Here is a 16,743-nt window from a genome sequence, read left to right as displayed (position 1 = left end):
TCAGGCCGGGGGTGTGGCCAGACCCGGACTTCCGGTCCCGCCAGCGCCCTCTGCTGCGCAGCGGCGCCGTTGCCATGGGGACGGGCGCGGCCTGGTGGGCTCGGGCCCGGGCCCGGGCCCAGGCCCAGGCCGGCAGCCCGCGGGGGAGGGCAGAAGCAGCAGCCGTAGTCAAAGGCAGAAGTGAGGGTAACGGCCCGTGAGCGGGGCATGCGGTGGGTTCAAGGCGCTGCGCCCCCGGCTCTTGCCTCATCCCCGAGGCAGCGTGTTAAACCCTGGACACTCCCTGTGCAGGTGAGGGCAAGCACAGTGCCAGCAGGGCCTCCTGTACCCGGGCTGTGCGCTGTGTCCCGTCTACCCGGGTAAAGGAGCTTTTGCCTTAAAACCACCTGAGGATGGTGTATTGCGATAGGGCTTCCAAAATGGCTGCATTTGCGGGAGTCTCCTTTGTATCAGTGGGCAGGTTTAGTTGCAACAGGTAAAAAACTCTTACAGCCTGAGAGGCCTGCCCAGTCCTCTCTGGGGTGTTGCTTCCACTACAGCACAGCGGCTGAGCGGGATGCGTTCCCACTCTGAGCCTTCATGCCCACCAGCCATGGCATGAATGGAGGCTGAGCGTGGTTTGTAACACTGGGCCGTAACCTGCGGTGGTTCAGGAGCGGTGGGACTGGGCTGCCGTGGCCATGGGGGGTCAGTCTGCGTGCAGAGTCAGTGTGGGCAGCGCTGATCAGCGCTGCCTGTCCTGGAGAGGAGTGTGCTGACTGTGTGAGAAAGCTCCAGTAGAAAGGGTAGAACGTGGATTGTAAGACCTGCTCTGTTCTAGCTTCTCGCATTCATGCGGAGATACAGAAAATTGAAATTGAGCCTTCTCCTCCACAAAGAAAAAGCAGTTCTCAGTGATATCTGGGTTTTTTTTAATCATCAGAGTATGCGGTGCATTTGATCCCCAGAAACTTCTCAAGGGCAATTAAAGCGAGTCAGACTGTGGGAGCGTTTGTTGCATTGAACCTTATATTTCTCTTTTTACCCAGCTGAGTCAGAAGAACTGCTTAGTGAAGAATCTGAAGAGGTTTCAGAAGCAGTTAGAAAGAGAAGCAGGAAAGTTTGAGACAACAAAATGTGCCTTTATTCTGAAGACCTTCAAAATGCTTTCAGAGTACCATTTGTTTGTGGAAGAATTTTGCAAGAATCCTGGCATCACTTGGTTTATGAAACCGGTAAGTATTTGCTCTCCCAGGGAAAGTGAGACAGAGATGAATGGATGCCTTCGTTCTGCAGAGGGAGAGGAAAATATGCAGGAAATCCGCAGGAAGAACTGGGCAGAGCAAGGTGGCTAGGAGCAGCAGTGCTCCTTGCCAGTTTCCTGGTCAACATGTACTACCAAAACACTTCTTCTTGTGTAACAACTTACTTCAGCAGTCGAAAGACAGCTCAGTTTATTTGTAGAGCCAAAGTTAACTCAGTGGTGAAGGTATAAAGTGCAGAGTTCTTGTGTGGAGGAACAGATTGTGCTCCCAGGAGTTCTCGCTGTGAGGTTATGGCCGAGTGCATGCTCTGAAATCTTTCAGTTCGGCTGCAGGTGTGCAAGAAGGTGGTGTGTGTGTGTGTGCAGCACAGCTGTCTAATTGGGCAGCCCCTAAAGATGGAGCTATGAAAACATCTGTTTGGTTTTAGGGAAATCCCACTATGTTAGATGTCAGCCCGTGTAAGTCCAGTCAATTGACTGAGAAGTCTTCCATCCTGAGAATGCGAAGAGATTACAGGATACTCCATGAGCAGCCTGGAGCATAAGTTGGGGTGGATTTGGTTGGCATTAGCTTCTCTCTGCTCTGCAGTTAGAGACCTGAAGGGTAGCCTCATGCTCTGAATCACATTTGTCCCCCCAAACCTACAGCTGCCTGGAGCTGTGCTGAATGCAACTTCCACTTCAGCCAGTGTCCTGGGTACCAAGGAAAAATTGTGTTTCCTTTAGAAATTACAACAATACAATGTGATGCTGAGAAATGCCTTGCTTCTGCCAGATGATTCAAGTCATTTAAAATGAGTATCATGCCATGGTGCATAATTAAAAATACACCCATTTGAGAGACCTGCAAGCGAGCAGTCACTTTGCTTTGCGCAGCAGGTCTGTCAAGGAGGCTGGGACAGGAGGATTTGTCTTACGCTGCAAGTCAGGCCCATCGGTAAGGGCACACTTGTGAGAAGTGAATGGGAGGTAATTACGCAAAATAGCATGTGAATTACAGCCAGGAGGATAGCAGCTAGTGATTACCTAACTCTACAAATGGGAACGTGTTAATTGGCAACAAAAAAACCTTACATTAAGCTGATTTTATGCCCACAACCTCAATTAACTTGGTAAATAACCAGAACACAGTAAACAAGGATGTATGAAAAGCCTGTGATTACTGAGATTATACTAACAACTTAAATGAAATAGTTTGTGGGTGACCTCAAAACTCGCAGGCAAGTAAAAATAAACTCCCTGTTACTCCTTCTGTTGGTCTGTGCTCCTGAGCAGCCCCATGTTGTGACGTCTCAGGTTGCCTACTCCCACACTCAGATGCAGTAGTAGGTCAGGCTGTGCACAGTGCCACATCCTGGAGCTGCAGGAGCCTGGACCTCCTTGGGAAGGTGCCATGAGGAGCCTTGCTTCTTGGGTGGCTTATCTGGGCCACTCGTCACCCACTTTTAATACATCATGCAGCCTAGGCTGTCTTCAGGATTGTTCTGCTCTTCCTTGCCATAGTTCTCTGAAATCTTTCATGATTTTCCTGCTTAATTAAGTTCTTCTGTAACGTACACAAATTTAAAATGTGACTTAACAAAATTCCCAACACCATATGTTGCGTTACTTATATTTCTGCAAGCATGTGACAGGGTTTGTTTATTTGGTACTGTGGAACTTCCCCATTGGCTGGCTGCCTGCTCTGCCCTTTCCTCCAAGAATCCTCCTAACACTTGCAAATCTGAGCTTTTTGCACTAGAGAGCTGCTGTTGTATCCCCTTCCCCCCCATAACCTTAAATAAATGTGCTTGCATACAAACAGATGATGAATCAGGTTATGCAGGGCTTCTATGCTGAAATTCTGGGAAACTGCAGGAAATGCTAACGTTAAAGCCAGTAAATCTGCTCTTCCATATGTAGGTTGGCAGGTCACATGGTGAAGGAATTTTCCTGTTCTGAAAACTGAAGGATATTGTTGATTGAAGAAGGTGAGAACCACTCTCTGTCTTCTCTTTGGGGAATATCCAAGAGACATTTTGTTCCTTTGCTCTTATTTCATCCTCTTATTCTGCTGGTGACTTGTTCTGTTCTCCTGTGCCTGTGTCACGCCATAATCCTTCACCGTTCCTCAGGGCAACAACATAGTTTTTTTACAGTGGATTTTCCGAAATGGTCAGATACTTTATCTGGGATCTGACTTCTTACACTTTGTGCATGTATTTATATATAAACTTCTGATCTTGGGTACATCTAACACTAAGCAGCAATATCAGCAGCTGGGTAATACTATACATTTCTCTGCACTTCATGGGTCGAAAGTTTGACTTGAGAGTTTATGTTCTAGAGACATCTGTAAGTGCAAACCACCATTATTATGCTAGAAATGGACTTCCTTGCCTTAATGTCCAGTTGCTCCTTTCCTCTTCTCCCAGTACATCCCACTGAAGGCCTGGTTATACAGAGGTGGATTTGCTTGCTTTTCTAATACACGATTTACTCTGAATAGCAGAGATGATCGCTGTATCCTACCTGTCTCTATGTGCCACAAAGAAGGGTAAGAAAAGAACTGTACAATTCTACTGCTTGGTATTAGTTGCATCAGACAAACCTTGTCACTTCTGACTCCTGCAAACACCTGTAGGATTCGGCTGTCCTATTGCTGCCGCTGTCACCCTGCCTCTCTCCAGTCTTTTTTCATTGGAAAACTGGTGTCACCAGATCACTGGAAATGTCAGTTTGAAAAATCAGCTAGGACTGAAGCTGAAATGTCAGTCCTGGTTTTATTGTTAGTGGTTGAATTTTGGCAGCCTTTCTTCTTCCTTAGCTTCACAGAACGTAAGGGCAGGGTGATTTCATGGGAGAGAACTATTTGATTTCCTATGTGTCGCACTTGCTACTGTATTGAGTTTGATAGCTTTCATTTGATTAACGCATCTTCCCAAAAGGTATCCCACCTCAATTTGATGGCTCAGGAGACAGGAAAATCCATCACTTCTCTCCGTGAAAGTTCAGCACAGTTCATGCTTGCTCTGAACAATCAAAAGCCTTTCCAGAGTAGGGGTACAGCAAGCTGCCTTGGGTGAAGGTGTGCTGGGGTTTGGAGACATGGTGACATGAAAAGCTTCATGCCAGCCATGAGGTACAGTACTAGCTCAGGGCAGTCACTCTTTCATTTTCTAGATACCCCTCTTGATTACTTCTGACTTTTATTTTCTTTCCTGCAATTTTAGTAAGGTATCATCATGCAGTGTTGGATTTAAGCTTAGGTGGCTGAAGCCTGTGATTAGACAGGGAAGATAATTAATTGGCACTGGGGCAGAAGAGGACTGTTCAGAGTGAGAATTCCATATTTGCTTGTTCAATGTCTATTTGTCTGCGATCCTTATCTCTACTTTGTTCCAGATGTTCATCTCACAAATGTGGCAGTGCAAAAGACTGCACCTGATTATGATCCCAGGAAGGTGAGGGGTACTCACTGTCTGCAGACTATTCCCCCACTGCCTGCCATTGGGGCTCTTCTGGCAGATGCAAGCAAGCTGACCTCATCCTGCCAGCTGCCATGCCGTGGCTGTGTGCTTCAGCCACTTAACTGTGCTGTCTTGTCTCCTGATACCCATAAATGCAATTTCCTTGATAGCAGATTTAGGAGAGAGGCTGGGCGAGCGTTCTGCTTTAATGTTGCTTTGCAGCTGTCTGTGCATCTATAAGGCTGATCTTTTTGACTTTAAACCTAATAACTTTCTGGTTAGCACCCTTCTGAGATGTAGACATCTTATAGCTTAGCCCTTCGCTTCTAAGACCTCAGTGATACAGCAAGGTTGACATTGCTGCACACAACTGTCACTGTTAAGCTTCCTCTCTCAAGAGGTGGCAGCTGAGAGAAAATTGGGATGTCAGATTGCTCATGAATCTGAGATGAGGGTCAATGTTTGAGAGTAATGGAGGATGGTGTTGAACTTCCAATTTTATGGGCTGCTCCTTTCTATAAATCTCCCTTGTTTGTAGGGAAAGGAGGGTCTTTGCAGTACCCTGATAGAAGAGAGGATGTTGATTGCTGTTAGGGAACTTTTGATGGGGACCTGGGGACCTTTTTTTCCCTATAGCTGTACAGTAGTCAAGCCTGAAGAGTTTAACTGCATTGTGGGGTTGGTGGCCCCTATCTTCTGGTCTCTGGCTTTTTACTAAGAATTTTTTTTTACTGGGCTGTGGAGACTATAGGGTGATGTTTGAAAAAAATCATGTGGGCTAAATGTGTGGTCATCTGTTGGGATTGGCTTCGTATAATTGTGTTTGGATGTCTCAGGGCTGCAAGCTGGTGACTGACCATCTTGGACAGTGCTCGACCGCCAGGTGTGGGGCAGGGTCAGTGGAAGTTCTCTTTGCGGATATGGACAACACTTACATCCACAGCCTCCAGAGTGTTCAGAAGATGATTAGCAGTGACAAACACTGCTTTGAGCTCTACAGCTATGACATCCTGATCCGTCAGGATCTGAAACCATAAGGGTGTTAATAAACATACCAGGGGTTATAGCGTTAGGCCAGCTGCTTTCCCTGGGACAGGGGTGTCCCATGATGCTTCTGCATCTTGTTGGTAAGTGCTTGCAGGCTGGCTGGGAGTGAGCCAGCCTAGAGCTGCAAGTGAAGTGTAGAGAGGTTTGAACTGGTTTACATGAAGGGAGCTGCCATCTGGAAGGTTGCAGCTGCTCTTGCTCTGAGTATCAGGGTTTATTAGCTGGGTGCAGCACCCTGTAACTTTGTCTGTAGGATCTCTAGCCCTTTGTTGTGAAACCCTGCCAATTTGGCTATTTCTGGAATATGCTCCCCTCCAAGTATAAGCATATCACAAGTGTCACAGCACTTGCCAGAGATGGAGGGTTACTATCTTCTCTTGTTCTGCTTATATATCTTACAGCACTGTCCCATCAGCACTGATAAACCTCCAGCCGGTGCCATTTGGCTGCCAGCGCTAAACATAACCCGTATCTGTGGTACACTGGCTAAAAGGCAGACCCCAACTGAAAGAGGTCCTTCCTGCTAATTGCAGAGAAAAGCACTCCACAGGAGCTGAGGGTATTTTAAATGGCAGCAACAAAAAACCCCAAATCTTTAAAACATAATTTGAGTCTAGATTTTTTTTTTTAAATAAATGTTTTCTCACTGGCTAAGTGAAAAATATGTATCATTAAAGTTCAGCTGAAATTCTCAGAATTTTATCTGCTACAGATGCAATCCAAGTATTGCAACAGCAGGAACCTGAGAGCGCAACTGACTTGTCATTACAGGAGTTGAGAAAAACAGAAACAGCAAATAGTACTTCAGAAATGACAAGCAAATAGGATTATTATTCTTTCAGCCTTAATCACGTAAAGTGCAAGCAGTACCATAGATAAGGAAATTTCCCTTAGATATGATTTATGTTGTCAGTGCTCTCCTACGAAATGTCTTCTCTAATTTATTTTTTTTAACTCTTCTCTCTAACAAGACATGGTAGCTGGTATACCTGTTACAGCCCTGTGTCCTGTCAGCTTCAGCCCAATATTTCATGTGGTGCCACTGGGGACAGCTTTATTTCAAGTGAGCAAATAAATGCAGCTCAGCTGTGGTCCTGGATAGCTCTGATTTGCACAATCTACTCTGTTCATAGCCTCAAACCAAATTACTGCTTAGGCAGCCTGCACGTAAAGAGCTGGAGTAACTTTGGTTGGTCAGGAAACAAATGAATTGGAATGAAAGTCCTTGATGTTGTCGCAGCGCTCAGATAGCGCTGCTGGGCTCTCATAGGAGAGCTATTTGAACACTGAGTTGTGCTAGGAAACTGTTCCCAGGAGACATCCACATTCCGCCACTAAAAAAGGGTTAATGCTCATTCTGCGAATTCTCCTCAGCATTTACTGCTTCAGCTAGACTTTAGTTTTCACTTGTATGTCTTTCTGGAAGCTAGAGGGATTTTTTTTCTTTAGTACCATCGAGAACAGGAATAGAAACTTTGCAATAAGCTCAGAATGTTCTTTGGCTCAGTGCATGGGAAAGAGATTTAGGGTTGGATTTCCTATTGCTTCACACTTACTCCTGCCTGCTAGCAGGGTAATGATTTTGTGGACAGGCATTTCTCTTAAATGAACCACTGGCAAAACTGCCTGTTTCTCCTTAATTTACTGTTGTATCTCCTCAGCTGGCTTCTGGAGGTAAATGCTTCACCTTCCCTCACTGCCAGTAGCCAGGAAGACTCTGAACTCAAGTGTCATTTTCTCAAAGACACACTTCATATTGTGGACAGGGAGAGCAGGCGGGTGAAGATGTTTATTACCTTCTAAGGGCTTTTAATAAAATGTTTGGAATGGACGGTCTGGTTCCATGTCTTTCTTGGCAATTGATCATAATACTCTAACCTTTCTGGTGATTAAATGATGAATTTCCAGAAACAGAGCAAAGTAAGCAAGCATGCTGCCATTTCAGAGTGGCAAAACAAAGCAGCACAGGGCTGCAAAGGGACTGGAGTCTGTGTCAGAGCTGGGACTTGCACAAGAGCTCCTTCAGAGGCCCTTCTGCATTGTGCCTCCCACACTTATGGCTTCTGGAGTGCTCTGTTCCAAGCAGCTTGTCTTGCAGCATTTTGTGATTGACTTTGCAACTGTGCTAACCTCAGATATTAATAGTAGAAAGACATCCACTGCTTTCAGCTGTTCAGCTTTGTCTCTGATTGTCTGGGAGTTTATTCCTGTGCGCAGACAGATAATTGTCATTGCTCAGGTACTTCAGTACGTGTATTTGATGTTGTACACTGACGGGGAAGGAGAAGCGTGTTGGAGGCTTTGACCTGATATGGAATGACAGGCCTGTCAGCAGAGGGGGAGACCTGGGTGCTCTGGTGAATGAGAACGTCAAGGCAAACACACGTTTAGGTGCGTACTCATCCAGTGCTGGCAGGGCGCCCCGTTCGCGTCCCTAAGCTATCTGCACATCAGCAAGAGGAGAGCACACACCTTTCACTCAGGAGCAAAATAATAAGAATGGGTGTGTGAGGTCTTATGGGATTAAGAGACCAAAAGGAGCAAATGCTTTCCAAAAGTGGATGTAAGTGACCAAGCTGCAGAAGCACTGTTGAAAACAAGCGTGTATATGTAGTGGGAACAGCTTTGTTCACAGTCCTGCTTTTCAAGCATTAAGTCACAGCAGAGTTCTTCATATGCCAGCTTTGCTGCAAAAATGGCTCTACAGTCACTGTGGTGACTATTTACTGGGCGCTTTCCTGAAGCTAGTTGTGTATTTTACTGTTGGGAAGTAGTACTCGGATTCTGAAGTCTTACTTCCGAGACGCTGACTTGTATTGTAACTTTATTTTACAGTACGCAGCTCAGTGTGCCTACAATCATCTCTGGCTGTAGCTCCTAACTAACAAAACACGAGTACAGCTTCACCTGAAAGTGGGACATCACCTCACCTCTACAGGAAGGAAGAGTAAGGTGATGTGTAACTAACTCCCCTGTTAACGTTTTCATTGCAGGCTGCTACAATGGCAGGAAGAAACAACTGAAGCAGCTTTTCAGGAATCTTCCTGCACAGCAGAAAGTGTAATGCTGATCCCAAGCTTGGGATGGGAGAGGTCACCGTGGCTGAAGTTCACTCTTCCATACATTGGGCAGTAGCAGTTCCCATTTCTGTCTGGACACTGCTGGCTCAGCACAAGACACTGGCCTTCTTGCTTCTGAACGTTTCCTGGCTTGGAAGCTGCAATGGGCTTGAATGAGATTATTTCATAATGGCTGACACAAGGGATGCTGGCTTCTCAGCTGTCCATCTGCACTCGTGCTTAGTTCTGTACTGTGCACAAAAATAAGAGGGGCTAAACACATTCTGCACAGCAAAACAAAGCTTTTGGGGAAGGCAGGCACCTGATCGTCCTACTGCTACTACTATGGAAACATGTCAAGAGCAGAAAACCTGTTGCCATGATACTGTAAAAATAACCTCGCCATCACATGTTATGGAGAGGCTGACTGGCTGTACTACACAGGTTATGTAAGAGTGCGGCTCCAACACAGGGACTTGGCACTGTGTACTGCCGCTTGCTTCCAGAAGAGATGCAATTTTCTGAAAAAGCTACGGGCAAGAGCGTTCAGGTAATAAAGTCAATGTTATTTTTAATCATTGTATCTGGAACTCAAGCCTGAAGTGGACAGCCTCGCTTCTTGCAGTTGTACATTTAGAGTATGTGGTGTTGGCTACAGAATGTTAAAACTTAGGTCAAGCAATGGTAGTTAGCTTTTTAGATTTAAAGAAATCACACCTCAGTTTTAAGGAGTCTGAAACAGACTATTTTTGGAACTCTGCAGAATTTGACGCGTGTGTGGAACTGGACAAGGCAGCACAGGGCTGCCTGGAGGAGGCACCTCTGGCCTGTTAACCTGGAAGGCGGTCAGGGAGCCAGGAAACCGGCGGAGCTGCGCTTAAAGTTCTGCATAGCTGTGCAGAAGGGAAGAGAGCAAGGGAAGGGGCCCAGCTCTGTGTTACACATGCGTGGTTAACAGAACGGGTGAGCTACCTCGAGGGCTGGAGAAAGACGGTCAACTGCCTTGTTTAAAGATTTAAATTTTAGCCAGAAATATCTTTACAAAAGTTCAAAAAAGAAAGGGCTCAACAGGACCCAGACGCTTTTCTGTACACAGGAAAAAAAAATAAATATCAAACTCACTACAGTCCATTACTAATCACAATTAATTTTTTAAAATCTTCTTATGGTTTTAACCAAGTTGTGCTGGGGTAGCAAGTTCAGACTAAAGTGTAGAAGACAATAAATTTTAAAACCTTTGAAGAAACTATTGCTGGTTAAATCAATTGTCCTTTTACTACAAGACAGACTCAGTGACTATCCCTGCTCTGTCCTCTTCAGGTTGCTTTTTTAAATATACATACATTTTATCCCTTCATCTAGTTTTGAAAGACTTGTTTCTGCGGTCTCTTGCCTTCCAACTTAACAGTAGAAAATGTTTTCCCAGCGAGACTAAAAGGATGCTGCCTTCTCCTGTCCCTCCCTACACATCTTTAAAGACATTCCTGTCGTGCTTCAGATGCATAGCTTTGCTTTGTTTTAATACCACAGACGTGCACAACTCCTCTTCTGTGCTTCGAGCACGCCGTGGATTCCCAATTCCTCCTACTCCTGTTCCCGACACCAACAATGAACCAGCTCTGAAGCCAGTCTCCAGAAGCGCTCACAGAAAAACCCAACAAGGAACATACACACGGAGTTAGGAGTGCCCCGCTGCTCTGATTTTAATAACCACACTTCCTCCCCGGCCACCGGCATTTGCCCAGCGCTGTGTCCCAGCCCGTGCCTGGGCGCAGCTCTGCCACCCAGGCTGCAGTAAGGAGCGGGAAAGGGTTGGTGATCCAAGGAAACTGCAGCATCGTAGCTGAGGAGCCAAACCCTCCCCAGCGCCTGCCAGGGACCTCACCCGAGGCAGGCTCCGGGCACGCTGATGTCCTCCTCCAAACCCCAAAGGCTACGACTATTGCAGCGTGAGCTCCACGGGTGACAGCCCGAATACACGCCGTGATGATGGCACAGCCACCTCACCCCTCCAGGATGCGATTGATTAGCTTCATTTCCTCGGCGGTCATGGGGTTCAGGTTAAATCCCTTCAGCTCAGCTTTACCTGAGAGAACACACAGAAAAAAAATCAGTATTTTGCCACACAGTAAGAGAAGCGGTCCATGTTAAACTTTAGAGGCAGTGTGGTGAAGGCAGGGACAGCCCTGGAACCTGATGTGGGGTCACCCCGGCGTGATGCAGGAGCCCGTTGAGCGTGCTGGTGGGTGACAGCTCCGCAGCAGGAGCCGCAAAATACTGCTGGAGCAGGGACAGAATTGTGAAGCCAGCGGGAAAGCAGCTGCAGGAACATGCAGAGCTCAGGAGTTTCTGGACCCTCCCAACAGTCCACGTCTGCTCCCAGAGACTGAGAAGATTCCAGAACAGGAGTGTTTACCTTGAGCTTCGAAGAGGCGGTTCACCTTCACGCGCAGCTCTTTCCGGAGGTTGTTTATCTCCTCATCCAGATGTTCCTGGTCTGAGACAAGCGGGACAGGAGTGAGGAGGACTGCGGGCTCTGGGGCACAGGCAGAACCTCCTGCGGGAGGCTTGCTGTGGAAGCCCAGGCCTGGGGAGGGGGCAGGAGAGGACCCTTCCCCAGCTACCTCGGGGGTCCCACCCAGCCCCCCCGCCACCCACAGGACTCAGCCCCAGGCTGTTTCATGCCCCAACATGCTTCCCAGGGCACTGCCCGGGAGAGCCAAGCGACAGCCAGAATCCACCTGTGACTGCTACTGAAAGGTTTTGGGCACTTCGAAGCCCAGCATTGGACAGAACCCAGCTTATTTTCCTAAAATCTTATTACGGTTAAGACTAGAGGTGAGCCGAGCCCGTCGGGCAGCCCGCCTTACCCTTCTGCAGCATCTCCTTGGTCTGTGGTTTCGGGAGCTCGATGAACATGTTCCCGAAGCAGACCATGGCCTTCTCTGCGCAGGGAGAGGAGGAAAAGGAAAAGCCTTTGGTCAGAGAAGTTTTTCTCCCGGCTAGGCAGCCGTTCCTCGGCCCGTGGGGCTCCCGGTGAGTGCAGCCGGCCGGGCCGGGGCTGAGACGGCACCGGGGAGACCGGACTTACCGTCGGGCTCCGGGTCGTTCTGCAGCGCCCGCAGGGCCTCGCGGTTCCGGTTCCGCTTCACATCCAGGTCCACGATCTACAGCGGGAGAGAGGCAGCCGGGGCTCGGGGCTACCGGCGGAGGCGGGGGGGGGGGGGCGCCGCCGGGACTACCGGGGAGCAGAAAGAGGGGGTAGCCGGGGGCGAAACCGGTCCGTTCCGTACCTGCTGCCGTGCCGCCAGCACGTCCTCGGCCAGCTCCTCCACCTCGGCCAGGTAACGCAGCACGAAGGCCGGGTCCCGCGCCATAGCGATACCGGGACACGGTCCGGTTCCGGTTCCGCCGCCGGTTTCCGCCGGGTGGCAGCCGCAGCCGCGCAAGGCGGGTTCCGCGGTGGGAGGGGCCGGCTCGGAGCGCGCCCCCTAGCGGCCGCCCCGGGTACTGCCGGGGCTCGGGGGACCCCCCCCCCGGGTTCGGGGACCCCCCCACCGTCCCCGTCCCGTTGCGGCCCGAATTAACGGGGGCTGCACGCGGCCGCGTGTCTAAAAACACGCGTGGCCGGGCTGGCAGGGAGGGGAGGGGGTCGGCAGCCAGCGGGCGTGGGAACGGGTGGGCGGGAGGGGATTAGCCATGAGTTGGGGGGGGGGACGGACACCCCGGGACTGGCTCCGGGACACCGGGACGGTCCCACGGGGACTCGCCGCCCGGCAGAAGGACGGGAGCGTTCGGTGTGGCTGAGGGACGCTGAGCCCCGGCACCTCCACCCCGGCGGCGGGGGGTCCCGGCCCCACAGCCAGCTCCAAACCCAGCTCCGCTCCCTGCAGCCCGGAGGGACTCTGGGGGTCCCCACGCGCGTGAATTATTTATGCTTCGTCACAACCCGCCCCCTCTCCCCCCTCCCCACCAGCACCGCGCTTCTGTCTGCCCCTCCTTGCCAGCTCGGTGCCGGTGTCAGGCAGCTGGGCTCCTCGGAGCATCAGGTTGCCTTTCTGTCCCCTCTTTTTCCCTAGAATGCAATAAAGAGCACTAAAAGCGAGGGGCGATGAGCTCAGATTTCATTTTGTGCAGCTGGCTGGCTCATCCAGAGCTCAGCAGGCCAGGGCCTGCCGTCCCCGGGGAGGGAAGCCGGCTGCTGTCCCTGTGGGTCGGCTTGCCCTCTGCCAGCCCTGGTGGCCCCCGGTCTGTGCCGGGCAGGAACCAGCTCTGGGGATGGTCGGAGCAGCCGTAAGGCTCTGCCAGGGCACTGTATCAGTCTTCTGCCCTCAGTGACCCTGCCTACAGGAAAGGAGAAATATCACCCCTCAAAATGGCTTTTATCCCCTTCTTTCCACCCCACCCAGCCCGTGAGAAAGAGGAGAGAGAGAAATGGGGTGTTGAAGATGCAGGGAGACCGAGCACTGATGGCAAGGACTGCCAGACCCTTGCCATGTGAGGAAAGGGTGCTGGGAGCCCACCCAGGGCTGGCAGGTAACAGGGGACATGGGTTTTGGTGTCCTATGTCCCTGCTCTGGGCAGAGCCCCAAAGCAGTGCTGCTCCTCCCTAGTGAAACTGCCTAGTTCCCGGCTGAGAATCGCCGGCCCGGCTCTCCTCCAGTCCAGGTACCGCACAGGTCCTGCTCCCTCTCCTCTTGCTTACTGGTAACAACATGCTGGACGCTTGCCTGGGGTTCTGCACTCTCCGGTTGCCCAGAAAGCGTTGACTGACCTTCAGCATGGCAGTGCCCAGCTGGGGCTGCTCCCTGGTCATAACCTCTGGCCGGTGCTGCTGGGTCCCTGCCGGCAGCACAGCTGGCCATGCCGTTACTGCCTCCCTGACAATGCCGCTCAGTGTCGCGTGATGACGGTGACACCGTTGCTTCGCTGTTGATGGTGGAGGGACCTCCAATCTGTCTTGGATTGGTGCTTTTACTGGAGGGAGCCCCAGTGACATCCCCGAGGCACTGAGCGCGGGCTGGGGGAGAGGAGAAGCATCAGTGGAGGGGGGGGGACCTGACCTGTTGGCTCATGCCCTTCACGGGACTCATCTTGGCGAGAAGCTCCCCAAAGGGTGCACGGTGACCCCCCATGCTGTGGCACCTCCAGGCTGCCGGAGACAGGGGTGGCCGTACGGGGACCACAGGGGTCAGGGATGGAGGGAGCGAGGTGTTGGCTGGCTGGTGGTCACCACAGTTCCGTGGGCAAATAATCCCTTAAGGGAGATTACCCAGATCGGAAGATTACTGGCCCTAATCCCATAAGGTCATTTGTTACAGTTAACTGGGGAGATCTCCTCCGTCTGTGGCAGTGTGTGCTAAAATAAGGTGGCTTCCAGGGGAGTGGTGGAAGCGAGCAGTAATGCACAGCATCCTGGCTGGGCTGGGAGTGATTCACACTCAGGTTGGATTTTTTCCTGACATCGACCAAAAGAGGCAGCGGGACTGGGGCTGGATGCCAATGCTGGAAAATGCTCCTTTTTTGGTGGGGGCGGCTGGCTGGAGATCTACAGACTGGATCGGGGGCCACCTGCTTCCCATCCACAGCGTCAGGGTTGGCTCCCATGGAGTCCAAGCGGGACAGGGGCACTGGGGTCGGCTGCAGAGTGGGATGCAGGACATGGGACAGGACATGAGATGCAGGATGCAGGACGTGGGTCTGCTTTTCTCCTGCAGCCTCACACTGTAGCATCCACTGTGGAGTGGTTGGCTTCACCTTTCTGCCAGGCATGAAGGCAGCATTTGATCCTTGTTGCTTTGATGGGATCAGAAGAGTGTCTGATTCTTGTGATGTGTGCTGGGACCCTAACCAGAGCTGGAGATCCATTTACCTCCCACGGGGACACATTTTTCAGACCAGTGACAAAAAGCTCAGTGGGCAGTGAAAGCCCCATCCGTCTGTCCTGCTGCACAGACACAGCCTCTTGAGACCAGAGTTTGGCTGCAGAGCTCAGAGCTGGAGGTCATGCTCGGGAAGCATGGCCTGGCTGGGTGGTGACCATCCCCTTCAGCGGGCTGGAAACCTTCTCCCGCCACCTCCACCAGCAGCCCTCGCACTGTCCAGCAAGGCAAGGAGGAGGGAGTGCGTCCAAAGTCGGTGTGGGAGGGATGGGGATGGGGACGGGGATGGGGATAGGGGTGGGATAGAGACAGGCTGCTCATGTCCTGGCAGCAGTGAAGGAAAGCACAGTGACTGTCTGGGGTTGCCAATGACAGTGCAATGAAGGCAGGGTTTTGCTGGGGATGTTGGGCTGCATGGAGGGGCAGGGGCTACTCTCCCCGGGAAGCGGGGGGCCCAGCTCAGCCGAAGTGTGGGGGAAGCTGCAGCTGAGTCTGCTGTGGCAGGAGGGATCGCAAAGCCACAGGCACCAGGAAAACATTTGCAGGGCAGCGAGCGGTGGCTGGTGCTGTGCTCTGTGGGCCTCTCCGCAGCCAAGCTCTGAGCCAGCCACAAATCATCACGGATTTCTTCTCCTGGAGCTAGTGCCAGGGGCAGTGCCTTTTGCTTGGAAGCTGGGCTCAGCCCTGGGGACCAGAGGTCCGTTTGAACCAGCTGCACGTTTATGTGCCCCCCTGGGAACCAGGCAGTCAGAGGGACCAGCCGCCCGCCCACTGCCGAGGGCTGCTTTGCTTAGCTGTGTATTTTGTTGTGGAAAGAGCAGGGTTTGGGTTCAGCATGTTCCTTTTTCTTCCTTGCAGCACTTTTATGTATGCAGCTAGAAACCCTCCCTGCCTGCTGACAGCTGCACGGGAAGGCTTCAGGGATGTTTATAGGTTTTTTTTCTCTCTCACTTTTCCCTGTGGCTGCTGGGGCCTGCTGTTAACATAAATCAGACTTCAAACCACAGTCTCCGTATTCTCAGGCTGTGGATGTTTAACTCCACTTTCAGAGGGTGCATTTCGGGGTCTGTGAAGGCAGGTGGGTCCGTCTCTCCTGGTGTCCGGGTCCCCTCTCCCTGGTGCTATGCCCGCCATCGTGGTGGCACCGGCTCTGCTCCATTGCCCAGCCAGGACAGAGACTCCCCAGGGATGGAGCCCAAACAGGGCTGGGGCTGGCCAGGTGTCGGGGGGGGCTCCGGCCAACGGAGCGTGTCACCCGAAGGGGCCCTGGCCGTGACCGTTGGTGGATGAAAGGCTCCTTTCTTTGGGCTCTGGGATGCTGCGAGCGTCCCCTCCCCCAGGCAGGCATTTGTCAAGGGGATCTGTCAGGAGCATCTCAAGGTTAGGTATTTAAGTCACATTACCCATGCTAATACATGCAGCAGTGGGAGAGCCTCGCCGAGGGCCTGACTCTGCTCCCTTGTGCTGACTAACACCCCCCCCAACTTGCTCCCTCGGTTTTGTGCACCAGGAACCCAGACTGACCCACAGTTTGAGCTGATCCCCCTTGCTGCTCTGCAAGGCGGAGTTTGGAAGTTGGCCACGTTTCCTGGGATAAAACACGCTCCCCCTCGCTGCGTGCTGCGGCGTGCTCACCGTGGGCCAGGCTCCAGCCACGCGCGTGGCTCCTCCGCAGGCAAATACACAGGGCTGAGCCTTGGGGGCTGAAATGCAGCGAGCCGGAGTCCATCCCTCTGGGCCAGGGGCAGCTGCCTGCATGTGATCACCCTCCCTGGAGACACGCTGCAAAGGAACAAAAAGCCCTTTCCGTCCCAGCAGCGCCGGGGATGCCAGCACAGTGCTGCTCCTCATGCATGGGGGGTACCAGCCCCTTGCACTACCGGCCAGGCCAGGGCGGCCTGGCTTTGCCAGATGCACTGCATCCAAACTCTGATGGGCAACGAACGGAGGAGAGATGGTGGGACAGAGCCAAGGAGCAGGGCAGCATCTGGGCACACGTGCATCCAAACCCCCGTGCCCCAGGTCCGCCCGGAGACCTTGGCACTTTGCCGGCTTGTGTGGTT

General features: G+C 51.7%; 2 protein-coding genes across 2 annotated transcripts; one reads left to right on the top strand and one right to left on the bottom strand.

Annotated features, from left to right (window-relative positions):
* Window positions 1-140: 140 nt before the first annotated feature.
* TTLL9 (tubulin tyrosine ligase-like family, member 9) lies at window positions 141-9,856 on the top strand. The gene is given in 10 exon segments (XM_010569397.1): window positions 141-291; window positions 1,029-1,214; window positions 3,146-3,296; window positions 3,531-3,577; window positions 3,658-3,745; window positions 4,628-4,686; window positions 5,529-5,731; window positions 7,401-7,514; window positions 8,009-8,130; window positions 8,733-9,856. Coding segments are annotated over 10 exon segments (1,125 nt in total). The 5' UTR covers window positions 141-207; the 3' UTR covers window positions 8,804-9,856.
* Window positions 9,857-9,990: 134 nt separating this feature from the next.
* On the bottom strand, window positions 9,991-12,192 carry PDRG1 (p53 and DNA-damage regulated 1). Its single transcript, XM_010569396.1, has 5 exons — window positions 12,092-12,192; window positions 11,890-11,965; window positions 11,669-11,743; window positions 11,215-11,295; window positions 9,991-10,884 (listed from the first exon to the last, which is right to left on the bottom strand). The coding sequence occupies exons 1-5, from the start codon at window positions 12,173-12,175 to the stop codon at window positions 10,802-10,804; spliced, it is 399 nt and encodes a 132-aa protein (XP_010567698.1). The 5' UTR covers window positions 12,176-12,192; the 3' UTR covers window positions 9,991-10,801.
* Window positions 12,193-16,743: the final 4,551 nt, after the last annotated feature.

The sequence above is a fragment of the Haliaeetus leucocephalus genome, unplaced genomic scaffold (genome assembly GCF_000737465.1).
Source record: "Haliaeetus leucocephalus isolate CR32 unplaced genomic scaffold, Haliaeetus_leucocephalus-4.0 Scaffold273, whole genome shotgun sequence".
Taxonomy (NCBI): domain Eukaryota; kingdom Metazoa; phylum Chordata; class Aves; order Accipitriformes; family Accipitridae; genus Haliaeetus; species Haliaeetus leucocephalus.
Note: the sequence above shows the minus strand (reverse complement) of the source record. Positions and strands in the feature narration are given on the sequence as shown.

Coding starts and splice junctions, on each gene's coding strand:
- PDRG1 (XM_010569396.1), bottom strand. CDS start 12,175: ATGGCGCGGGACCCGGCCTTCGTGCTGCGTTACCTGGCCGAGGTGGAG. Junction 11,966..12,091: donor TGCTGGCGGCACGGCAGCAG/GTACGGAACGGA, acceptor CTCCCGCTGTAG/ATCGTGGACCTGGATGTGAA. Junction 10,885..11,214: donor CCGCCTCTTCGAAGCTCAAG/GTAAACACTCCT, acceptor GTGTTCTCTCAG/GTAAAGCTGAGCTGAAGGGA.